The sequence below is a fragment of the Mustelus asterias genome, chromosome 18, assembly GCF_964213995.1.
Source record: "Mustelus asterias chromosome 18, sMusAst1.hap1.1, whole genome shotgun sequence".
Taxonomy (NCBI): domain Eukaryota; kingdom Metazoa; phylum Chordata; class Chondrichthyes; order Carcharhiniformes; family Triakidae; genus Mustelus; species Mustelus asterias.
The window spans coordinates 87188935-87214556 of record NC_135818.1 but is presented as its reverse complement, the minus strand read 5'-3'; the positions used below and the strand labels follow the sequence as shown (position 1 = coordinate 87214556).

The following is a 25622-nucleotide window of genomic DNA, read 5'->3' as shown; positions in this document are numbered from 1 at the left end:
TTTAAGTTGGGAGTTCCAGCATTCTGACTCAACATTACGTTCAGCTTAGATGATTTGCAGAGGCGATGCTATTCCCATACACCACCTATCCTTGTTCTATTAGCAGGTGGAGATAGCAGTTTTGAGGTTACAGCCGGTCTGTTGGGGAGGCTGCATTGGTTGGGGACTAGGAGAGAAAGCGGCTGGAAAGTTTGTTCCTGACCATTGTTCAGTGACTCTTTGCTGGGTGTCGAAGGACAGGATAGGGCTTGGATGTGACGGCCTCCAATGCCCAGTGACCTGATGACACACTTTGCCCACCCTCGCACATGTTAGTGTGCCTGTATAGACGTTGTGCACTTGGGAGGCTGCCAGGAGTTTCCTTATGTTCCTCAGCACTCAGACAAGGGGGATTTGTCTCGGGGGTTATAGCAGCAGGGGAAGCATGGCGAAAGCTCCTCTCGCAGTGCAGAAAGCCCCTCCTTTCATTGGAGGGGAATCAGTTACAGGTGCGTTGCAGGGGCCTGCATTGTTTGTTTCTCAGCAAAATATTGCTGTTCAATTTTTATATGTAGACAGATAGGGAAATGAAAAGGGCAAACAGTGAATCCGATTGAAAGCCCTTGTGTAAGTGTTCTTCATGCTATGTCTTGCGTAATTATGGACTTGTTTTCTCTTCAGATGTCAGTGGCTGCCATGGACAGTGCCAGAATGGAGCAATGTGCAAGGTATGGAAAGGATTATTTTAAATAGAATTACATAGAATGCGCAGTGCCGAAACAGTTCTATGTCAGTGTTTATGTTGAATACAAGCTTCCTCCACCCTTAATTCATCCCCGCCATCAGCATATCCTTCAAGGCAATTTTAATTAAATTCACTGCTAGCCTTCCAGTTACACCTCCCCCTTCAGTAATCCACATGTTAGTACAGTCACTGTCTTGTGAAGAGTAATCTGAAGATTAAACTATAGCGTCCTGCAAAGGGCCTGTGTCTGTACATGCAGCAAACTGTTCAGATGTGTCTTACATTATAGGTTTTGCTGGTAAATGCTGCAAGTTATCTGGCCTTTTTTTCAGGGGTAATTGTGTGTTCAATGTAGTACAGGGTTCTCCCAACTCCCTACAAAGATGATGCACTCTTTGGGATCCCCGTCACTGTGTCTGAGAAAAAGCCGGAGTTTCCCAAAGGAATGCTGTCTGTACGGAAAAACATGTGAGAACATCAACAAACAGAGAATTCTCCAGGTGTTTTTCTCTCTCTGCTGCCTGGCATGTCTGACACCAGAGGGAGGAAAAAATTCCTGGTCCAATGGGGTTCCTTTCTGTCCTGTTTTTGAATTGATATTTCATTCTGATTTTCTCTCCTTGTCTCTCAGCCATGCCCTGAGTGTGTCTCAGTTTTGCTCTGTTTGTGTCTAACATTTCCTCTTCTGTCTTTTCCTGGGGTGCTTCGACCAGCACCTCTTGGTGCCTCTCCAAACCTCCGCCCCCCACCACCCGCTTTTTTAAAAAAAAGTTTAAAGCTTATTTATTAGTCACAAGTAGGCTTATATTAACACTGCAATGAAGTTAGTGAAAATCCCCTAGTCGCCACACTCTGGCACCTGTTCGGGTACACTGAGGGAGAATTTAGCATGGCCAATGCACCCTAACCAGCACGTCTTTCGGCCTGTGGGAGGAAACCGGAGCACCCGGAGGGAACCCGTGCAGACTCCGCAGAGACAGCAACCCAAGCGGGGAATTGAACCCAGGTCCCTGGCGCTGTGAGGCAGCAGTGCTAACCACTCTGCTACCGTGCCGCCCCCATTACCTTTTGAAGGTGTTGAGTAACTCCGTATTTAGAAAAGTGATCCCTAATGTATGGTTGTCCCTACAGCATTCTGCTTCCTCAGGAATGACTTGTATTTGTATAGCGCCTTCAACAGAAACATCAGATTTTTAAAAATGACACTGAACCACATAAGATAGCATAGTTGGTGCAATTCAGAGGTAGATTTTAAGGAGCAGCTTAAAGGAGGCGCGCAAGATGGAGAGAGAATCACAGGAATTGGAAAGGAAATGCTGGAATCACAGCAGCCAAGGTCTTGGTGTCAAATGTGGGCCTATCGTGAGTAGAGATACTGAAGAGTTTTCTTGCTGCCTCTAAATCTTTTTTACGTTTTAACATTTCAGCCTGATGGTGTACAAGGATACCAGTGCATCTGCCCACGTGGAGTTGTTGGCAGAAATTGTGAATTCAAAATGAATGAATGTGCAAGCAAACCTTGCCTGAACAGGGGGCAGTGTCAGGACCTGCTTGGTGGGTTCCACTGTCACTGCATACAGGGTTATTCAGGAACCTTCTGCGAGGTGAGCTCCACAACCGGTATATAGTATTTGTGCTTGTTCCTGTTTTCTGATGAGTTAACTTAAAATTACCGTCCGCGTTTTGAACCCATGAACCATATTTTGCCATCGTAACCTGCTCTTGTGCCCTGCTTCCTGTTTTATTGTATCGAGTTCTGTTAGCTGGTCTCACCGGGGTGGGGTGAAATGGAAGGGACATTGGGTTCGGTATGATCCATGCCTGCATGAGGATAAATAAATTGACCGGGATTCCTGTACTTGGAGCTGTCCAATAATAGCTCATCCTGCCAGATCCAACCTCTGATTGGAAGGTGCAGCTGTGTGGCCATTGACTGAGGATGTGTGTAGCTAGAATGTGGTCCACAGTGGAAAGTATCTGTATTGAGTGTCACCTTCAGGACTAGAGGGAAGAAAGTTGACAATTTAAAGAATGTCAATTGATTCCCACAAATAACTCCAGGACCTGCCAGAAGCATGGTCCTGGAGTCATTTGTAATCAAAACATTTGATTCCTGACGCCAAAGAATCTTGAAATGAAGTGAGGCTGTATTCAGTGCAGGGTTTGAGCAGTGACCGTATTGAGTGCAGCAGAGATTCTATAGGCTATGACTTGATTATTCAAATAGTGTGGTTCAAATGTGTGAATATTTGTCTCTTCACAGCTATTGGCATTTGTTTTCTTTATAAGGCCCCTTCATCCAAACACCCCCACTCTGATAGTGAGTCTCTCTTCCAATTTATGAACATTTTGAAAATTCATTTTATGGGATGTGGGTGTCGCTGGCTAGGCTGGCATTTATTACCCACTCCTAGTTGCCCTTGAGCAGGTGGTGGTGAGCTGCCTACTTGAACCGTTGCAATCTGAGGTGTAGGCACACCCACAGTGCTGTTCGGGAGGGAGTTCCAGGATTTTGACCCCAGCGACAGTGAAGGAACAGCCAATATATTTCCAATTCGGGGTGGTGTGTGGCTTGGAGGGGAACCTCCAGGTGGCGATCATGTTTATCTGCTGCTCTTGTCCTTTTGGTTGTGAGTTTGGAAAGTGCTGCCTAAGGAGCCTTGGTGAGTTGCTGCAGTGCATCTGTGCACACTATTGCCACATTGGTGGTGGAGGGAATGAATGTTTGTAGAAGGGGTAACTATCAAGTAGGCTGCTTTGCCCTGGGCGGTGTTGAGCTGCTTGTGTTGTTGAAGCTACACCCATCCAGCCAACTGGAGGGTATTCCATCACGCTCCTGATATGCTGAGTAGGTGGTGGATAGGCTTTGGGGAGTCAGGAGGCAAGTTACTCACTGCAGGATTCCTAGCATTTGACCTGCTCTGATAGCCACAGTATTTATATGGTTGGTCCAGTTCAGTCTCTCGTCAATGGTAACCCCAGAGGGTGTTGACAGGAGCACTTCTCTCTGTTATGATGTGTGCTTGCCACAGTGAGCTGACCAGGCTAATGGTGATTGCCATTTGTGCAGCTGTGTGCTGGTGTAGGCGGGAAGGCAAAGTTGTGCTGGAAGCTGTTATGAATATTGAGATGTATCAGATCAGTGACGGGAGTTGACGTTGTCTCCTATCTGGTGATTACAAGAAATTCATACCACCCTTCCCAAACCCTTGAAGGTGCCAGCCTTTTATTAGCCATTCCAGAGGGGAAGGAAACAAATGTGGCTCTCTGATGTGAGATCTGAGAATCCACCCTTAATTATTCTCAATTGTTTTAATGACCAAGTTTTTTTGTTGCTCGCGCATTGCAGTTCTGTAAACAAATTGTCACTCTGGTGTATTGGAGCCCATCTTCCCTTCAGTTTCAGCAAACTTAATAATTTTACAATTCTTACTGAAATGGCATGCGTTTTTGACAATAATTAAATATGTATCCACCTGCTGCAATGATCAAATGTAACCTGTTCAGTCCCACCGTTCAGGACGATACTGATTTCAAGGCCAAGAAAAGGGTGCAAGAGTTCCTGTTATGAGAGAAACGGGGTGGGGGCAGTTTTCATTTGACTAAAGGCAAGGGAGAAATGGAGCTCAGTGATTCAGACATTTGAGGGAAATCTGGAAGGAAAAGCTATTTCACTGCTAGGTGAGTCTAACTAGAGAGGATATATTTAAGATAATTGGTGAGAGAAATGAGGGAGCAGCTGTTGGAGTAAATTTATCCTGCACTTGATTGTTAGATGTAGTGTCTGACCAGCAATGTGGGATGTAACAGGATTGAAATGACTTGTCCAAGGGAAGCAGATATATATCTGAAAAAGAAAACAGCACAGGGAAAGGGGGTGGAAGTAAGTGGAAAAACTCAGATAGCACAAGTACGAGTGGCAAATGATAGACTTTGTATTTAAAATTTGGTGATCCTATCACCAACACAGCACATTACATCGACCCATGTATTAATGTTCCGAAGTGTCCCCCCATCTTGCGTCATCCAACCCTATCAGTGTATCTTTCCATTCCTTTCTCCATTATGTACTATTCAATTTCCCCTTAAATGCATCCGTGCTATTTGTTCAACCATTCCCTGTGGTAGGTTTTATTCATTTGTGGAACATGGGAGTCACTGGCTGGGCCAACATTTATTGCCCATCCCTAGTTGTCATTGGAGGACAGTTGAGAGTCAACCACATTACTGTGGCTCTGGAGTCACATGTAGGCCAGACCAGGTAAGGGCAGCAGATTTCCTTCCCTAAAGGACATTAGTGATCCAGGTGGGTTTTTCCGACAATCGGCATGGTTTCATGGTCATCAGTAGTTTTTTAATTCCAGTTTTTTATTGAATTCAAATTCCACCATTTGCCGTGGTGGAATTCGAACCCGGGTCCCCAGAATGTTAGCAGAGTTTCTGGATTAATAGTCTTTAAACAGAGAGTAGCGATAATACCACTAGGCCATCACCAATGGCCTAGTGGTATTATTGCTACTCTCTGGTTAAGGAAGTATTTCTGAATTGTATTTATTTGTGACTATTTTATGTTTGTGACCCCTGGTTTTAGCTTCCCCCTCCAAGTGGAGACATGTCTTATGTATCAAAGGTCCACTGTTTTGGAGGTTGTGGTTCTGTCAGCAGAGCTGCAGTCTTTGCCATTGACTGAAAAGCTCCAAGTGACCTCAGTATAATATCTTTCTCCCGTGGTGGTTATGGTATGAGTGAGGTGACTCAGTGAGGACAGTGGGTGTCTGATTCGGGAGGTTGGTCCATTTGTAGAAAGGTGGTTTAAATGTGATGTAGTGCTGTTGCATGTAGGTCGGTCTGAAGCATCTCTGTGGACACGAGCATAACTTAAAAGCTCATTTGGCATGATTCCATCAACATTGTGCGTAGATGGTCTCTCTGAAGATGCTTAAAGGCGGATCAATGTCAGTTTGTTCTTTGTATTTCTGTGAGACAGGCCCTGGCCGCTTCCTTGTGCATAATGGGAATTAGTAGTTGGAGCAGGGCAGTGATGATTAATCTCCACCTTCCACTCTGCTGCTGCAATACATCCTTTAAATTGATTACAACGAAACAGTCTATTCAAGACTTCTCCCCTCCCGAAGGTCTCTGCTGCCCATGTTTTGGGATTGGGCAAGGAGTCTGATGGCATTGCCACTTCTGCTGTTTTTACCAGCAGGAGATTTGGTAACCAGAAGATTTTAAGACAATTGTCTAAAGAACCAAGGTGGAGATAGAGAGGAATATTTCCACATAGCAAGTTGATGCAAACTGGCACTGCCTGACAACATAGTTGGAACAGATTCAATTTTGCCTTTCAAAAGAAAAAGTGGGTAAATAATTGGCTGTGACAGGAAAGTAGAGGTTAGTGGGTGGAGGAAGTTTTGTCGTGAAATTCCCCAGGGATCCGTGTTGGAAACCTTCCTTTTCCATATATATATATTAATGACCTTGGTGTTCGGGGCATGGTTTCAAAGTCTGCAGATGATGTGATACTTGCAAGCATTGTGAACTATGAAGAGAATTGTGTCGAGCATCAAAAGGACTTGGGCAAGTTGGTGGAATGGGCAGACAGGTGGCAAATAAAGTTTAATGCAGAGAAATGTGAAATGATTCATTTTGATAAGAAAATGGAGAAATAATATCAAATAAAGAATGTAATTCCAAAGGGGTTTCAGGAGCAGAGGGAGCTGGGTGTATGCATAAATCACTGAAATAGCAAGACAGGTTGAGCACACTGTTAATAAAGCATAATGTCTTGGGCTTTATTAATAGAGGCACAGAGTACACGAACAAGGAGGCTATGTTAATCTTGGGTAAGACACTAGTATTGTGCCCAGTTCTAGGCGCTGTGCATTAGGAAGGAGGTGAAGGCATTAGAGTGCAGAAAAGATTCATGAGAATGGTTCCAGAGATGTGAGACTTGATTTATTACTGTCACATGTATTAGTATACAGTGTATAGTGTTTCTTGCACGCTGTACAAACAAAGCATACCGTTCATAGAGCAGGAAAGGAGAGAATGCAGAATGTAGTATTACAGTCATAGCTAGGGTGTAGAGAAAGATCAACTTAGTGCAAGTTATGATTGGAGTTAGGACTGCCTTTCTTGAGACGAGGAGATTTGATAGAGGTATTCAAATTATAAGGGATCTTGGCAGAGTTGATGGGGAGAAACTGTTCCCACTTGTGAAAGGATTGAGAAGTAGAGGGGACATACTTAAAGCAATTGGTAAAAAAGCAAAAGAGATATGAGGGAAATCTTTTTCCCCACAGTGAGTGGTTAGGGTTTGGATTGCACTGCCTGTGTTTGTGATGGAGGCAGATTCAATTGAATAATTCAAAAGGGAATTAGATTATTACCTGATGAGGAAGGAAATGTGCAGAATTTAGAGTTATGGGGAGAAGGTAAAAGAATGACACTAAGGGAATTGTACATTGAGAGCTGGTGCTGACATGATGGGCTGAATAGCCTCCTTTTGTGCACAATTGTGTAACAATCGTGGTTCTGTGAAATACTGAAATGCGGAGGGAGGGGGAATAATTGTAGGGCTACGGTACAGAAACTTAACCAATCAAATCGTTTTTTCAAAGAGCCAGGGCAGGAGTGATGGGCTGAATGGTCTCCTGTGCTGTATCATTCTATGCCTGCTCTGCTGCTAACAGGATGATGCCACCCCAGATATTTTTCCTATCTACTTTGTTTTGTGACTTCAAGATGGACCAATTTGTTTAATCAAAAACAGTTTATTGATATGGCCAGCTTTGAGTATCTTTAAGTATACCAATTAGTCTTGCTGTGGCAAATCATCTTACATGTGATTATCCCACTTATCAGTAAGGCTTTCAAGGGTTTTTTTTCTTTTCTATAAACTCCTCTCGAACAGCTGCTGGGAATTAAGCTACTCAATCAGGACTCTGGTAGCATTAGAAGAATACAAATTTCTTGCATCCTCACCTCACCCACTCTGCCTCCAAACAATTTAATTATTTGTGATTTTAAGAGTTCTTGCTTTTTTTTAAGGGGTGAGGTCTGATTAAATGCTGTAACGATGCTGCTTCTGTTCTTTGTATGCTCTATCTAATGTCTCATTCTTGCGTTGAGAAAGTTAGAGTGGGGGCTTAGGTTTTTTGTACTAGACTGAAAGAAAGATGGGGGAAGCTGGGGAATAATATTTATGGTAAGCTTGGGCTTTTACAGCTTGTAAATTATAGGAGAGACAGAGGGGAAGGAAGTCCATGGTTTAGAAATGTTGGGATAAGCTAGAGAATGGTGCAACAAGTCTTGATTTCAGGGCTGTGAGGAGTTGCAATGTGGTCTGTTTTGATTTTAATGCAAGAGGATTTCAGAAGGGCGCCAACTATATTCTCAACAAATTTGAAGGTTTGAAATCTGGTTTGGATCAATTCAAGGGATAAGGGGATGTGAGAGTGATGTGTGTTCTTCTGCACGCTGCCATAGCTCTACTGAATCTGAATGATGCACATTTGATTTCTCCATCACAGAAAAAAGTCAATTACTGCGATCCCAACCCTTGTCAGAATGAAGCCAAATGCTACGTCCTTGGTGAAGATTACTACTGTGCATGCCCCGAGGACTACGAAGGGAAGAACTGCTCACTTCTGAAGGACCATTGTAAATCCACTCCTTGCCGAGGTAGCTATTACCCGCTGTGTTAATTGTGTCGATAGATCTAAATCAGCTGTGGCTCATTTGGTAACATTTATGCCTCCGTCAAGTCTTCGGTTTGAGCCCCACTCCAGAGACCTGAGCATGTGATCAGCTGACATTCCAGTGCAGAATTTAGGAAGTGCCACACTCATAGTTACGGCCTTTCAAATGAGGCTCCATCTGCCCTCCCAGGTGGATGTAAAAGATACCACAGCAGGATTTTGAAGAAGGGTGAGGGAGTTCTCCATTCTATCCTAGACAAGTAATTATCTCTTAGTCAGCCTTACAAGAACAGGTTATTGGATCATTTTCATAATGTTGTTATGGGAGCTTGCTATGCACAAATTGGCTGCTGAATTTCTGACATTGCAACAGTGACTCCAGCTTCAAAAGTATTTCACTAGTTGTGAAAACACTTTGGCATGTCCAGAGATGGTGAAAAGTGCTACAGAAATGCCTGTCTCCTTCTTAACATGAAATGACATGGAATGCAGGGGCTCTGGAAAAGTGGAGTCCCGTAAATTCCAGGTGGTGCTCACTTTCTATTCACCCCTGACCATCGGAAAGCAGAGACCTCCAGTGCCTCGATGCCTCTGACTTTGCTCTTGATCCTCCAAAGAAGCTGTGGTTGAGTCCCAAATGCTGCCAGAGGTGCTGACTGTTGTCTCCTTTTATTAAATAGCATGTAGTTGGCAGTGGGATGACACACTCGTGCTCCACAGTGACCTCCAGTCACTAACGCATGCACTCTTGACAGATCCAGATGTTTCAAAATGCTTTCTGTGCCAAAGTGACTTTGTAAATGTAAGAGAAGGAAAGCTATTAAACAACCTGTCTGCCATTCCAAAATGACATTTTGTCTATCATGAGGTGTGAATGAGGGCTGCTGCAGTTGCTGGCAGGTTTGGAAGTGAGCTAATCCTTGCCTTGGTGTGAACTTTCAATCCCACACAAGGCTCCATGCTAGCCAGGTTCTGAGGAGGTGTCTGCTGAGTGATCATCTGCCTCCATCGACTGAGCTCTTGGTGTCAAGGAGACCCCCATCCTCATGCTTCATGTAAGACGGTAGATCAAAGTATCTGGTAGTAGCTGCCCACAGCATGGAGGACTGACTCTACACTTGCCCTCGATGGTGAACAGGTCCCCATGTTGCCTGGCAGCTAGGACCTGGCAAGTTACTGCAAAAGAGCAACACTGTAAATAATGGAGAACTCGCTATTGAGGCAGCAGGATGTACAGGCCGATGACTAATTGTGCCAACTGGAGAAGAGCTTTGCCAGAGCATGTTGAGGACTCAGCAGTCTGATGGAGGGGAATTTGTCTCCAGTATCCAGGAGCACAATCTTTGGCCGTGAAAGGTGTTATTACAACAACAGCTTGGATGTTTATATAGCACCTTTAGTGTAGCCCCAACACCTGAGTGTAATCAGACAAAAAAATCTAGGGACGTTGGTCAGTGGTAGGCTTTAAGAGGGACTAAGAGGAGAGAGGGGGTGGAGAAGCAGAGAGGTTTAGAGCGGGAATTTGGGGTGCAGGCAGTTGAATGCACACCAACCAATGGTGTAATGAGTCAAGTCTGCGATTCGCAAGAGCGCTGATATCTGAGAATTGTCGAAGTTTGCAGAGGAAGGAAGGGGGGAGGCCGAGGAGGGGTTTACAAAAACGATGGTTTTAAAATCAATGTGTTGTTTACCTGTAGCTAATGTAGGTCATTTAGTACAAGAGCGATGGATGAAAGGAGCGTGAGTTCGGATAAGAGAAGAAATAGTGATGTCTCCGGGAAGCTAATTATTTATTCATACGTGGGATGTGGCTGTTGCTGGCTAGGCCAGCATTTATTGCCCATTCTTAATTGCCCTTGAAGATGATGATGAGCATCCTTGCTAACTGCTGCAGTCCATGTGGTGTAGGTACACCAACAGTGCTGTTGAAGGAAGGAGTACCAGGATTTTAACCCAGCGACAGTGATATATTTCCAAGTCAGGATGGTGTGTTGCTTGTGGTGTTTCCATGCATTCCACCTTCCACCCCCGGCCCCTTCTAGGAGTTGAGGTCATGGGTTTGGAAAGTATTGTCGAAGGATCTTTGAGTTGCTGCAGTGTCTCTTGGAGAAGGTGCACATTGCTGACACTGTGTGGTGGTGGAGGGAATGAGTGGTGAGTTACCCAGTGCAGAATTTCCATCCTCTGACCTGCACTTAGCCACCAGCCACCACATGCCATGAACAAAATGTGCAAGTGCAGACCCAAATGCTCATGGTGTCCCAGTGTTTAGGCTGCTGGGTCAGTGTGCACACTGTCCTGTGGTAATCTGGAGTTGGTGTGACTGCTTGATGATTGTCCCTCCATTATTCACCTGCCGTCTCTTTGAACTGTCATTGATTCATCTTGCATGTGTCAGGACTGTGTGTAAATCAGGCAGTTGTACCCTGGAAGTCTGCTAGTTTATCACCTGTTCACTAACACTATCTAAAGATGCACAGCTCTAGTCAATTAATCAAAACAAGGATGTTATTGTCCCAGGAGGGTAGAGGGGAAACCAGCGGGCAGGAGCCTGAGTATTAGCACTCTAAATTGAGGAAATTGGCTTGTTTGTGTTTGGAAAAGGGATTTCCATTTGACCTAGTTGAAAATGCAGAGAAAATTGACTAAATTCAAGGAAATTGTAGCTGCAGTTAATGCTTCAAATCACAGAAGTAAGAAGGGAAGTTGGAAAGAACTTGTACACCTAAAGGGAAATAGATTTAGGGAGTAAGTTACCTGGGAAGGATATTGAAATAGACAGGGTAAGTGAGACAAAGGGCAATTGCATGCAACTGAGGGATCGAGGGGAAGATGGGTGGAAAGGCATATTTGGGCAACCTCTGACCTATACCAGAAAACCAGAGATGATCCACAGAGATCCATCAAAGATGCCAAAAGACAGGACCAGACCAAGCTAGAGTCTCAGGCTAGTCTCACGGACCCCTGCCGACTATGGCAAGGTCTAACAGGCTACAAGATGCAGGCACATAAAATCGCCGGCTCCAACACACCCCTCCCTGATGAGCTCAATGCATTCTATGCCCACTTTGAGTAAGAGGTCAGCGAGAGCATGCCCTCCACCCTGGAAGCCTTGGATAAATCTGTATCTGCGGTCACCACTGCAGATGTCAGAGCAGCTTTCTCGAAGGTCAACCCGTAGAAAGTGACTAGCCCAGACGAGCGCTCAAATCCTGCACGGACCAGCTGGCGGGGGTAGTCACGTATCTTCAGCTGCCCTCAACCAAGCTGAGGTCCCTATCTGCTTCAAGAAGACCTTCATTATCCCAGTACCAAAGAAAAGCCAAGCAGCATGCCTTAGTGACTATCGTCCGGTGGCTCTGACATCCATCATTATGAAGTGCTTTGAATGGTTAGTCTTGGCACAAATCAATTCTGGCCTCACAGATTGCCTGGATCCAGCACAATTCACCTATTGCTGCAACAGGTCCATAGCAGACGCTATCTTCCTGGCCCTGCTCTCAACCCTGGAACACCTAGATAACAAGGACACCTATATCAGACTCCTATTTATTGACTACAGCTCAGCCTTCAACACCATTATTCCCACGAAACTCATCTCCAATCTCCGTGGCCTGGGCCTCAGCACCTCCCTCTGCGACTGGATCCTGAACTTCCTAACTCTCAGACCACAGTCAGTATGGATAGGCAACAACACCTCAACACTCCTCCACGATCATCCTCAACACTGGTACCCCACAAGGCTCCACAATACTCCTTATACACCTATGACTGTGTGGCTAAATTCCCCTCCAACTCGATTTTCAAGTTTGCCGACGACGTCAGCGTAGTGGGTCGGATTTCAAACAATGACGAGACAGAGTACAGGAATGAGATAGAGAATCTGGTGAACTGGTGCGGCAACAATAATCTCTCCCTCAATGTCAACAAGACGAAGGAGATTGTCATCGACTTCAGGAAGAGTAGTGGAGGACATGCCCCTGTCTATATCAATGGGGATGAAGTAGAAATGGTTGAGAGCTTCAAGTTTTTAGGTGTCCAGATCATCATCAACCTATCCTAGACCCTCCATGCTGACACTATATAATTAAGAAAACCTACCAACACCTCTACTTTCTCATATCCGCTATGGTTCCCTCCAACCTTTACAAATGTGCCATAGAAAGCATTCTTTTTGGTTGTATCACAGCTTGGTATGGCTCCTGCTCTGTCCAAGACCGCAAGAAACTACAAAAGGTCATGAATGTAGCCCAATCCATCACGCAAACCAGCGTCCCATCCATTGACTTTGTCTACACTTTCCGTTGCCTCGGAAAAGCAGCCAGCATAATTAAGGACCTCACCCACCCCGGACGTTCTCTCTTCCTCCACCTTCCGTTGGGGAAAAAAATACAAAAGTCTGAGGTCACGTACCAACCGACTCAAGAACAGCTTCTTCTCTGCTGCGATCAGACTTTTGAATGGACCTCCATCATATTAAGTTGATTTTTCTCTACACCCTAGCTATGACCGTAACAGTATATTCTGCACTCTCTCCTTTCCTTCTCTGAACGGTATGCTTTGTATAGCACGCAAGAAACTATACTTTTCACTGTATACTAATATGTGACAATAATAAATCAAATCAGATGTGGCAAAAAATGGGGAGAGCTTGAGGATTGGAGATAGAGGCTGATTAAAATGAATGAGATGACCCCAGTGAGATTTGTTTGTTGGTAAAATTTCTTGTGCCCTCTTTGCAGTTATTGACAGCTGTACTGTGGCAATCTCCAGCAACACCAGTCAGGGTGGCGTCCGCTTAATATCATCCAATGTCTGTGGCCCTCGTGGCAAGTGCATCAGCCAGCCTGCTGGGAATTTCACCTGTGCCTGTGATCGAGGGTTCACTGGCATGTACTGCCATGAAAGTAAGTGCAGACCCTGCTAGATTTGCTGGATAATATTTGGTGTATATCTGTTCTGTTGTGGTGGGATTGGGAATAATCAACATTGCAAAGTACATAGCATTGTTAAGCCGGATCTCCAGGCTCTTCACCAGCTGAAAAGGTTCCCTTGTTTACCTTGTGAATATTCTGATGTAGATCAACAGGAAGGCTATGGTTAGTTTGTTCTTACCTCCTGAGTCAGAAGGTCATGGGTTCAAGCCCCACTCTGTCCCGAGATTTGAGCTGTAATCTAGGCTGATACTCCCAGTAATGCAGAGAGACTGCAGCATCACTGAAGGTTTTGTTTTTTCAGCTGAGATGTTGAACCAAATACCTTGTTTTTCCTCAAGTGAATGTAAGAGTTTCCACAGCCACTATTTTGAAGAGGAGTGGGAGAGTTCTGCTTGTCAGTGTTAGGGGTTAGTTGATGTTTCCCAGTTGGTTTCTGCATTAACTTCAGTTTATTTTTCTCCAGATATTAATGACTGCACATTGAATCAATGTAAAAATGGAGGCACATGTATCGATGGGATAGATTCCTTCCGTTGTATTTGCCCTGATGGGTGGGAAGGGGTACTGTGTGAAATTGGTGAGTAATGAACAATCATGATGCTGATGTGTGTGTGATTCCTTTGCGATGTGTACAGTTAATTGTTAACTTTGTGTGTATCTTCCCAATATTATGTGTCTATTAAATAAAGAAACTGTAGTTCTAATACTGCCTCATCCTCTGTTCATGCCAGGTATGCACCAATGCATCAGTGACCTTGGCTACTCCTGGTTATCTGGGATCTGAGTCGGGGTGTCTAAATCCTGGACTGATTTACAGAGCGGGAGTCTTGAGTTAAAAACTCATGAAGGTCTTCCTCCCATCTACTGGGAACGTGGTTACTTGGTTAGCAGAAAAGTCCAAAGCTTAAATCGTTGGAGGAACTAGAGGGGGAGGTGGGATATGGATTCTCCTCCAATTCCCTTTCTAATGGGGGTCCAAGGCAACATTGAGTGTAACATAAATTCACAGTGAAAAGAAAAGTGGAAATAGAATGTGCAGATGTTGGAACGTCTTGTACAAGTCTTAGTCCCTGAAAGAGAGAGAGCAATTGGTATTTCAGCTAGTCATCTGTCCTTGTATCATTTTATTTTTCACCCTAACCAATAAGTGAGTTGAAACCGTTTGGAGGCAGAATGGTTTGTACAATCCGTCATGTGTCTTTGTAACTGAAGCACGCTCACTGACGTTCTGCATTTACATTGCATGGGAATTAGTGCTCTCCTGACTGGACTCTAGAGAAATACTAGAAGATCATTTACGGACTAGATGCACAGCATTCCAGTTCTTCGATTGAGACATTAAACCGATGCCATCTGCCATCTCTCCACTATTCAAAGATGGGCTGGGATGTTCTCCTGGGCATCCGGGTCAATGTTTATTCCTCAACTCAATATCACAGAAACAGATTATCTGGCCATTTCTTTGTGAGCTCTCGCAGCCAGTTTATGTACAGTTGTGTTTCCTACATCGCAACAGTGGCCCCATCTCAGAAGAACCCATGAGCTGAAGGAAAGGAGATTTTTTTAAATCTGTCTACCTATAGTTTTAAGATGTTATTTGTACTACATGCCATTGCTTGAATGTTGTTGTTTCAGTCCCACTTCTAACCAATAAACTCCCAATGTAAAATGTTTTTTAGTGCCCTCAGGCTGTGAAGGTGCTGTAGAAATGATTTCATTCGGGTTGAACTGTATTTGCTATCCATCCATCTAACCTCTCTTTTAGTATGTCAGTATTTCCACATTCTGCAACCAGTGGAAGGATGGAGCGAATTTGAATTTTTCACTTTATTCTTCGCATATTTAGTCTGCCTGTTTGAAAACAACTCTCTTTATTAAATAGAACTCATTGTCTGTCTTGAACTCTGTGGTTTTCTGTTTTGTAGACTTCAATGACTGCAGCCCCAACCCCTGTCTCAATGGAGGCCGATGTGTGGATGGACTGAATGATTTCCACTGTGAATGCAGGAATAACTGGAAAGGAAAAACCTGTCATTCCAGTAAGTGGTCAGCGACTCCTCCACATGCTGCGTCTAGACAAATCCGTTTACCCATTTCCTTTGCGATTCCTTGTCAAAGTAACCCGTCAACTGGCTCCATTTTGTGTACTGCTCCACAAACGCATTTAAATTTCTCATCCTTATTTTCAAATCTCTCCATGGCTTTGATTCTCCCTATTTTTAACTTTTTCTAGCCTTCCAGCTTTCAGATCTCTGAGCTCTGAAAATTCTGGCTCTTGTAATCATCCCCAATCTTAATCCCCATTGGTGGCGGGTACCATTAGCTGTCTGGGTCATTAGCTCAGGAACTCTTCCCCACTCCCCTCTCCCCCTTAAAATGCTCCTTTAAACCTACTTCTTTGATCAAGCTTTTGGTCATCTGTCCTTGTAGCACCTTATTTTTGTGAAACGTCTTGAGACCTTTTAATACATTGAAGGTACTATACAGCTGCAAGTTGTCCGACCATCATTAGCAACAGCGCGAGCAGGCCATTTGGCCTTTCAAGACTTCATTGCCATTTAAAACGATCACGACTGGTCCTCGGCATTCAACTCCACTTTTGTCCCTAAAGACCACCTTCCCTGATGGGTTTAACCAATCAATGTTTCTTCCGTAGGAGAGAATCAGTGTGATGAAAACACCTGTAGTAATGGTGGCACATGTCACGATGTGGGAGATGCCTTTCGATGTGCATGTGCTCCAGAATGGGGAGGGAGCACCTGTAACCTGGGTGAGTTTGTTGTCCTTCTGTCTCTCCCCCCCCCCCCCCAAACCCTCCCTTTTTATAGAGAAGCTTTTGAAAGTAGCCTCTTTGACTCCCTGCCCCTCTTCCAAATTATGGCATTGAATCTTCTAATATCCTTCAGTCAAGGTGAAGACCTTGATTTTCACTGGAGGGAAGGCTCCTTCAGCATTGCAACAATCCCTCTTATTGTCAGTGTAGAAAGCATGATTGAGGTCTTGAATGGGACTTGAAGCTGCAACCCTTTCAAGCCATAAGGTGTGACTGACCGAGCCAAACTGAGGTGGAGATCAGTGTCGGCAAGGAGAGAAAAGAGCTGATGTTTTGAGCTTTGACAAAGGGTCATCTGGACTCAAAACGTCAGCTCTTTTCTCTCCTTACAGATGCTGCCAGACCTGCTGAGATTTTCCAGCATTTTCTCTTTTGGATGGAGATCAGTGTATTTGGTGGGGGGACCTGAATCTCTCCACTCCCAAATCAGTAAAAATTCCCAACTGCTATCCAATGAGGAAAATCAATCTGTGACCACAAGTTGAGATACAATGTAAATTTTGGTGGGGGGAAGTGGGGGGGACATGGGTAGCCTTTATTATTATTTGTAGAAAAGTAACTCCTCATTAGGATTGTGTAAATTTCCACTTGAGCCTTGAGTTGCTCAGAAAAATCCTGATTTTTGGGGAAATTCCTCTGGCCAAGCCGTTTGGATGTTAGTTAAAGTATCTAGTACATGGAGTGGGAGGGGCAGGGGTAGCAGAAATCTAAGTACTGGCAAGATTAGAAATATATTCCTTTTGAATGCTGTTGTGATTTTGCAGGAATTCTCATCACGACATCTTGCTGTAGCAGTCATGTGGTTACTGATACAGTCACTAATCTTGCCAGGTGTGAGTTGGGAGTTCTCCTCCCCTGTCCTCACATCTTAAACAGTTGAATTGTCTCCTGGTTAAAAAATTATTTTAACGTGTAAAATGTCTTGTATTTCAGCTAAGAACAGCAGTTGCATTCCCAGCCCTTGCCAGAATGGAGGGACGTGCGTGGGTAGTGGCGACACCTTCACTTGCGTGTGCAAGGAGGGGTGGGAAGGTCCAAGTTGCACACAGAGTAAGTTCCTGTCATCCTCGTCTCTGCTAGGTGTTCCGCTCTTGCCCGTGCCTCACATAAGCCAGTTTATGCAGAGCAGATTGTTGTAAACACAAAAATCTAGTGACTTTGGAGGTGCTGATTTGAGGAATGGATGTTTCTCCGGTCATGAGGGAGAACTTCCCAGCTCTGTTTTGCAATGATGTCTAATCCAAGAGGAGTATCAGTTTAACAGCTTGTCCAAAGGGTCTGACAGTGTAGGACTTCCTCAATACTACATTTACGGCCCATAGGCCAAGCCGATTCTCCCAAGTGCCCGACAAGGCACGGATATTGTGCGACCAAGCAAGTTCCTTGACCGTACCTTCAAGGGAGCACTGAGGATTGATGAATAGTTCGGACATTGTGGGGTCTTTTACATCCCCCTGAAGACAAGGAAATGTATACAATTTAAGATGTTGGAAAAATAAATCAAAAGTCACCATTTGTCTTGTTTTAATGGTAGCAAGGACGGTGGGGGGCGGTGGGGGGGGGGGGGGGGGGGGGGCGGCGGTAGTGTAAGGGATGTCCCTCACCCCCTGAGCTTCTGGTCATCACAGCCCACTTGGGTAAAGCAGCTTTTTTTTTTAAGTAGTTCAATATTCCTTTTGTTTTCTTCCACAGACAAGAACGACTGCAATCCTCACCCATGGTAAGTGACACTTGTTCCCAGTATTACTGTTATTGCCAAGGTGCTGCAGCCAATTTTAAATAAGCTCCCTGCACGATCCGCTTCTGGGAGACCTCGTCTTAGCATGCCAGCATCGAGTAATCTGTCAGTATAGAAGGCGGTCGTTTGGCCCGTTGTGCCGATACTGACCCTTTGGAAAGATTCAGTTAGCCGCACTTACCCATTTCCTTTTGCAAGTCGCTATGGAATCTGCTTCCACCACCCTTTTTTTAGGCAGTGAATTCCAGATCACAACCTCTCACTCGGGTTCTCGCTAACTTGAAAGGGGACAAAAGAGAGGTTATTGTTTGGAACCTGACCCTTTATCAAAATATCTCCTCTCCTCTCTCTCCCCCCCCCCCAAATCTAACACACATACACTGCGTGCTTTTTAGACCAGTCTGCCCATCAGTGACGAGAAAGAATGGGAGCGCGGCCAGTGTAACCCAGCTGCTCCGATGGATAACAGGAGGGGAGATTGTTGTAATCTAATTACATTAAAAATAAATGTGCAGTGTTTAATCGGCTTTGTAACAGATTTGTCACAAATCTCAATCTCACTCTTGTACTGAGCCAAGTGGCAAACCCACTCCCAACTGAGTCCCATGAAGCAAGCGTGGAAAAGCAGGGCTCCCGATGAGGAGGGGGCTGCACTATCTACGGCACAAGTCATAAGGTGTCGGGTGGGATGGGTGGGGGGTGGGCGTGCGGAGAGTTGGAAGGGTTGTAGTATTGGAAATTCTTTGTAGATGGTAGGCTGAAAATGTAATAGCAGGGGTGCTGGAACCTTCCATTCTCCCATTGTCAGCCCAGTGCTGGAAATGCCTTCTGTTAATGACAATTGAAATTTGCATTTGAATAGCTGGTGATGTTGAGGCAGAAGTTGAGTTTTTCTCTCGTGTGTCCTCGCTTCTCAGCTGTGCTTGTGTTGACAGTAACTTGAGATCACTTTCTAACAAGCAAGTGGTTGGGGGTGGGTGGGTGTGCTTTATGTCTTTGCAGCTACAATGGAGGCATCTGCGTCGACGGTGTGAATTGGTTTCGATGTGAATGCGCTCCAGGTTTTGCCGGACCAGACTGTCGAATCAGTAAGTACCTAACACGCAGAGTAGAGAGTTCAGGGGTTGTGCCATTATGACCCAACACCCCTTTTGTTCCAGTCTGCCTCTGACCTCTCGGTACATTCAGCTGCGAGGAGGCCAGTTGTACCTCTTATAATGCAACACCAGCTGATTGAATTATTCATTCAAAGTGAAAAGCCCCTTGCTACCTCTGGAAGAATTGGAGCCTTTGTCCCCTTCACTGATAACTCTTTCCTCAATCACAGGATCCACTTATTGTCTCAAAGTAACTCTAAGAATCTTTTTCATCAAAATAGAATTTTCCTTTCAGTTCACTTCAGTATTGACTAAAATATCTTTAACACCTCAACTATCTCCTCATGACTTGGTGTCAAATTTTATTTGGTTGTGTCTTTATGAAATGCCTTGGGATGTTTTATTACATTAAAGTTGCTATGCAAATATTGTCCAACTGATGCAGCAAAAACCTGATTGGTTTGAATGATTATTTTGGCTGCTGAGAGCTGGTAAGGCCACCTTTATCTTAGTTCCCTTTCGGTAGCTGACTCCAGATCACGTTACCCTTTCAATAAAAATAAATAATCTGCATTTCTCTTGCACCTTTCATGACCTTGGGATGTCCCAAAGCATCCAAACCAGCAAAGTAATTGAGGTGCAGTCACTGTTGTAATATAGAAGCATGTCTGTCGATTTGCACACAGCAATGTGATGATGACCAGTGAGTCTGTTTTAGTGGCTGAGGTGTGTATGTTGGCCAAGACACTTCATTCCTTGTCTTCAAATAATAGTGCAGGATCTTTGACATCTATCTGGGGGGGGCAGACAGGATCTCAGTTAACATCTCATCCGAAAGACGGCGCCCCTGGCAATTCAGTATTCCCTCAGTACTGAACTTGGAGTGTCAGCCTGGATTCTGTGCTCATGTTTCTGGAGTGGGTTTGAACCCACAACCTTTGGACTCAGAAGCAAGAATGTTACTCGCTGAACCGAGCGAGGCTGGTGGATATAGGGATATTCTGGAATCTTGCCAAATTGGCTATTCTTTACATTGAGAGTATGTTGGCAGGCAGCACTACACATCAGTCAGACTCGAGTGTACTGAAGCCAATTGGTCACCCCTGCTCCAACCCCCACCCGCCACGCTATTCCAGTCCCAGTTGAGATCAGCTAACACTGCCCAGGCCAAGAATTGTTAAGGTCTGAGCTTGCAGGAAGCAAATATTGTAGTGAGGAATGTGAGCAGTAGATCTGCCATGCAGGCAACACACACACTTCTGAATGCATCTACACTGGATGTACCATTGAGAAAATTCACAGTGCCAAGTGAAGGAGGCAAGCTGAGGAAAATGAGATCAGATATTTAACAACAATGACAACTTGCATTTATGTAGCACCCCCAGTGTAGTAAAGTATCCCTGAGTGCTTCACAGGAACAGTACTAAGCAAACTGTGCCACCTAAAGAAACATTAGGACAGATGTCTGAAAACTTGGTCAAAGAGCTAGGAAATGAGGAGAGAGGTTTAGGTTTCTACCCTTAACATTTAATGGAAATATCATTGCGGAATCCCCCACCATCAACATCCTGGGGGTTACCATTGACCAGAGACTGAACTGGGACCAGCTTTATGATTACTATGGTTGCAAGAGCAGGTCAGAGGCTGGGAATCCTATGGAGAGTAACTCGCCTCCTGACTCCCAAAACCCGTCTACCATCTACTAGAGACAAGTAAGGAGTGTCTGAGAATATCTTTTACTTTCCTGGATGAATGCAACTCCAACAACACACAAATTTGACACCATCCAGATCCAGGATAAAGCACACTGCTTGATTGGCACCCCATCCGTCACCTTCAACATTCGCATCCTTCACAGTGGCAGCTGTACAGCATCTACGAGATGAAATACAGGAACTCACCAAGGCGTCTAGGCATTTTCCAAACCGGCGACTGCTACTACCTAGAAGGACAAGGGCAGCAGATGCATGGGAACACCACTAGCTCCCAGTTCCCCTCCAAGCCACAACCCTCCTAACTTGGAAATCTGTCATTTATCACTGTGGCTGGGTCAAAATCCTGGAACTTGCTCCCTAACAGCACTGTGGGTTCCTACAACACATGGACAAAACGGCAACCCGCCATGACCTTCTTGAAGGAACTTGGGAATGGGCGATAAATGCTGGCCTGGACAGCGATGCCAATGTTCCAGGAATCAACAAAAAAAGTAGTCATTTCGAGAGGTACCAAAGGGACACAGAGAGAAGTACATATTACAGACAGCTAAAGGTACAGCAACCTGTGGTGGAGCTTTGGATAATGTGGATGTGCAAGAGGTCAGAATTAGTGGCGATCAGAGACAGGGAAGGAAAAGACGAAGGAGTATGTTGGAAAAGCAGATGAATGAAATGTTACTACACTCGGAATCAGTGGGTCAGCGACAGGGCCAACTGGATGGCTGTTTGAAAGAACTGGCATCGATATGATGCACTGATGGGTGAAGAGGGCATTATTTATGTGTCCATGTGATGTGGGTGTTTCTGGCTCAACCAGCATTTGTTACCCATCGCTAATTACCCTCGAAGGTTGTGGTGAGCTGCTGCCTTGAACCATTACTGTCCATGTGGTTGAGATAAACTCTCAGTGCTGTTAGGGAGAGAGTTGCAGGATTTTGACCCAGCAGGAGTGAAGGAACGGCAATATGTTTCCAAGTCAGGATGGTGAGTGACTCGGAGAAATACAGTTGATGTTTCCTTGTACTTGTAGGTGGTAGAGGTCGTGGGTTTGGAAGGTGTTGTCGAAGGAGCCTTGGCGAGTTTCTGCAGTGTCGTGTAGATAGTGTACACGGCTGCCACTGAGCGCTGGTGGCGGGAGTGAATGTTGAAGGTGGTGGATGGGATGCCAATCAAAGAGACTGCTTTGCCCTGGATTGTGAAGTTTTTTGTGTTGGAACTGCATTCATCCAGGTGAGAAGAGAGTATTCCATCACACTCCTGACTTGTGCCTTGTAGGTGGTAGGAATGCACTGGGGAGTCGGGAGGCGAGTTGCTCGCTGCAGAATTCCCTGCCTCTGACCTGTACTTGTAACCACAGTGTGTTCAATCCAGTCAGTAGATGTTTGGAAATGGGCACCACGTGCAGTAACTCCAATGATAATCAAATCTGGTGACAACAGAAATGGCTGAAGGTTTCAGCAGCAGATTGGGTTAGACAGGGACAGAGCTGGGGGTGATATGGAGGTAGAGAGAGGCAGTTTTTGTACTCATTTTGAGAGGTATCAAAGACATGCAAAGGAGATAGAGTGAAGTACGTTACGTGAGATCCATTCAAAATACCACTGGAAGGCCGTCAGGAACCACTGGACTAAACTGAAATGAGGAAAAAGTACAATTAAACTCTAAATTTAATAACCATTGAGATATATACCAGGTAGAGATGGCTATTAGGGGAGCTTTAGAAGGAATTAGGTACTGTGTTTGTGTAATGTTAAATATTTGGGAAGATTCTTTTGCATTTGTTTTCATCTACACTCTTGTGTTTTAGAAACTATTTTCCCCTTAAATCACAACTCTTTCCTCACACTCTCTCAATCTTTTCTTTTCTCTCTGTCTGGCTTGGCGGCAGTGAATCTGTTACCTAAAGGGACTGTGTGTGTATCCGAGATGGGATGAGGGGAGGGAATGGGAACTTGCATCCTGTGTGTTTGTTAGCTACTGACAGTGGATGGAAGCACAGCTGCGAGCGCCGTGAACACAGGGCTCTGAATGAAGCATTGGAAATAAAAAGCCTCTTACAGAGCTGCCTCTCAATGGCTGCTTTAACTCGATTGTTTACTGTGGAACTAATGATGAGACTGAAGAGGCCAGGGCTGGCTTTTTGCAATTAGGCAGAGCAGGAAACACGTGGTCTCATCAGCATTTTTAGTGTCCCTCATTTCTTTGTTAATGTGTACTTTTATTCTCTTTCTCTCTCAAAGACATCGATGAATGCCAGTCATCCCCTTGTGCTTATGGAGCCACTTGTGTGGATGAGATTAATGGATACAGGTGCATCTGCCCCCCTGGAAGAGCAGGCTACAGATGCCAAGAAGGTTTGTGCTTTCAGAAAATGATAATTCCCTGTCTGACTTGAGAGTACTCGTGGCCTGCAGGAAGTGTAATGGGTTTCCATTTTATGACCCTTTTTTTTCTAGTAAGTGGTTGCTTGCTTGAAGGAAGCAGGGGGGCTGCTCCTTGCACTGTAGGGCTGTATCCCAGCAACAGTCAGTCAAGGGAAGAATACAGGGGCTTGGAAGATGTGGGGGTTGGTGAGGAGATGGTGGACTGAAGACACGATGGTCAGGCTCTCTTGGCTTAGTTGCATTGATTTGTCCATGAGCTGTTCAAATTGTCCTTTTGGCATCTTGATGTCTGGGAATAAAACACTTCTCCCATCTTGTACTCAATCATGGAATTGTGGCATTAAGCAGCACAGGAGAGGTGTTTCAGTCCATTGTTACTGTGCTGCCTCCTTGAAGGAACTGTCCAATTAATCCCACTCTGCCTGCTCTTACTGAAAGCTCAGTAATCTTTAGCAATTACTTATTCAATTCCTTATTGAAGCTTATTGTTGGATATTATTCCACCACCTTTTAAACAGAACATTCCAGATCATAACTCTGCGCAGATCTTTTTTTCCCCTCCTCATGTTTCCTCTGGCCACTGCTCCCTGCTGCAGTCCAAGTGGGTGTCACCATCCCCTGCCGTGCTCCCCCAATGATTGCCATTGTCCAGCTTTTCTCAAATTGTCGAATATTATTAAAGCTGGGATCATCATCATGGAATCCCTACAGTGCAGGAGGAGGCCATTTGGCCCATCGAGTCTGCACTGACTCTCCAACAAAGCATTCTATTCAGGACCTATCTCCATAGCCCCATGCATTTACCCTGCTAATCTACCCAACCTACACATCTTTGGACTGTGGGAGGAAACTGGAGCACCTGAAGGAATCCCACGCAGGCATGGGGGGAATGTGCAAACTCCACACAGTCACTCAAGGCTGGAATTGTACCTGGGTCCCTGGCGCTGAGAGGTGCAATGGTAACCACTCTCACCGTGCCGCCCTAAATGGGTAAATATTTGGTCTCTGGAATCGAGGTACAAAGGGATCTGGCAGGGAAATTGAGCTGGGGTAAATTCAGCCATAAAGTTGAATTGTGGAATAAAATTACCCCTGCTAATTGCTGTGTTCTTGTGTCACATTGGCTGTCCAGCTTGCTGATTCTTTGCCTCACTACAAGGAAAACTGAATAATCCAGCTTGATTCATGAGTTCACAATCTGTCGCTGTTTTTCTCAAACAAAATTGGTTTCTCTGAGGCTTGACTCTGGCAAGAATGTGTAGAAAAATACATCCTACACAAGTACCTTCATTCCATATATAGAGGGAACAGGAGGAAAACTATTTGCGTGACTCAGATTTGATCTGAATTGACATGGAAGACTAGGTAATGGTGTCAGTTCAACTTATTGTCTGTACCTGCCCTGGGAGTGTTTGATGGGGGACAGTGTAGAGGGAGCTTTACTCTGTATCTCACCCCGTGCTGTACCTGTCCTGGGAGTGTTTGATGGGGACAGTGTAGAGGGAGCTTTACTCTGTATCTAACCCTGTGCTGTACCTGCCCTGGGAGTGTTTGATGGGGACAGTGTAGAGGGAGCTTTACTCTGTATCTAACCCTGTGCTGTACCTGTCCTGGGAGTGTTTGATGGGGACAAACCCATCAAACACTGATGGGTTTTACTCTGAATCTAACCCTGTGCTGTACCTGTCCTGGGAGTGTTCCCCAATTTTAGTTGAATTGTAGGTATGACCTTTACATTTATGTTCTGAGATTTCTGCCAACATCACAGATGAAACCTTCCCATGTGGTCTGAGGAAAGAAAATGTTCTTGTGGCCTCCCTTACCTCAATGACAAATACCTAATTCTTTGACTTGTTCCTTGCAGTGATTGGCTTCGGGAAGTCGTGCTTTATGTCTGGACAATACCATCCACATGGTATTCGGTGGGAGCAGGAGTGCAACACCTGTCAGTGCCTGAATGGCAATATAAACTGCACCAAGGTATGGCAGACCGCAGTCCCTTGAGTGAGAGGCATTTCTTCTTCAATTCATTTTGTGGTTCATCAGAAATCAAAATTTTAATGTCAAACATATAACTGCGAGCTGGTTTTCTCTCATTGGCCCCACCCTGTCTCAGGTATCACCATCTTGTATGACCCTTAGCTGACCTTTTGACTCCCATACTCTGTCATAAAGACCATCTCCCTCCAGACCTGTGACATTGTCTGTCTTCACTCTGACTACAGCTGGCAGCCATCTTTCGTTGATCTTGTCACCTGCAGACTTCAATATTGCAATGCTTTCCTAATCAACCTTCAAACCTCATAAACCTCACTTTATCCAAACTCTACAGAAAATATCACAGCCAATATCCAGTCATACGCACTATCACCATGATCCACATTGATTACGTACTCAACATCTGCAATTGAAATTCTCATTTTCTCCTGGGCATCTAACCTTTTCTAACCCTATAACTCCCCCCCACTCCACCACCCGGCCTACTGTTCCT

The 25622-nt window shown here is 44.9% G+C and overlaps 1 protein-coding gene across 2 annotated transcripts in view; it reads left to right on the top strand.

The window, feature by feature from the left end:
- Window positions 1-25622, top strand: part of jag2b (jagged canonical Notch ligand 2b) — a 163249-nt gene that overhangs the window by 126176 nt on the left and 11451 nt on the right. For both annotated transcript variants that reach the window (XM_078234507.1, XM_078234506.1), the window contains 12 exons: window positions 661-707; window positions 2152-2328; window positions 8260-8410; window positions 13170-13334; window positions 13828-13941; window positions 15290-15403; window positions 16021-16134; window positions 17131-17247; window positions 17890-17917; window positions 18938-19023; window positions 22988-23101; window positions 24996-25111. In XM_078234507.1, the coding sequence (XP_078090633.1) occupies window positions 661-707; window positions 2152-2328; window positions 8260-8410; window positions 13170-13334; window positions 13828-13941; window positions 15290-15403; window positions 16021-16134; window positions 17131-17247; window positions 17890-17917; window positions 18938-19023; window positions 22988-23101; window positions 24996-25111 (1343 nt within the window). The remainder of the gene's footprint in view (window positions 1-660; window positions 708-2151; window positions 2329-8259; window positions 8411-13169; window positions 13335-13827; window positions 13942-15289; window positions 15404-16020; window positions 16135-17130; window positions 17248-17889; window positions 17918-18937; window positions 19024-22987; window positions 23102-24995; window positions 25112-25622) is intronic.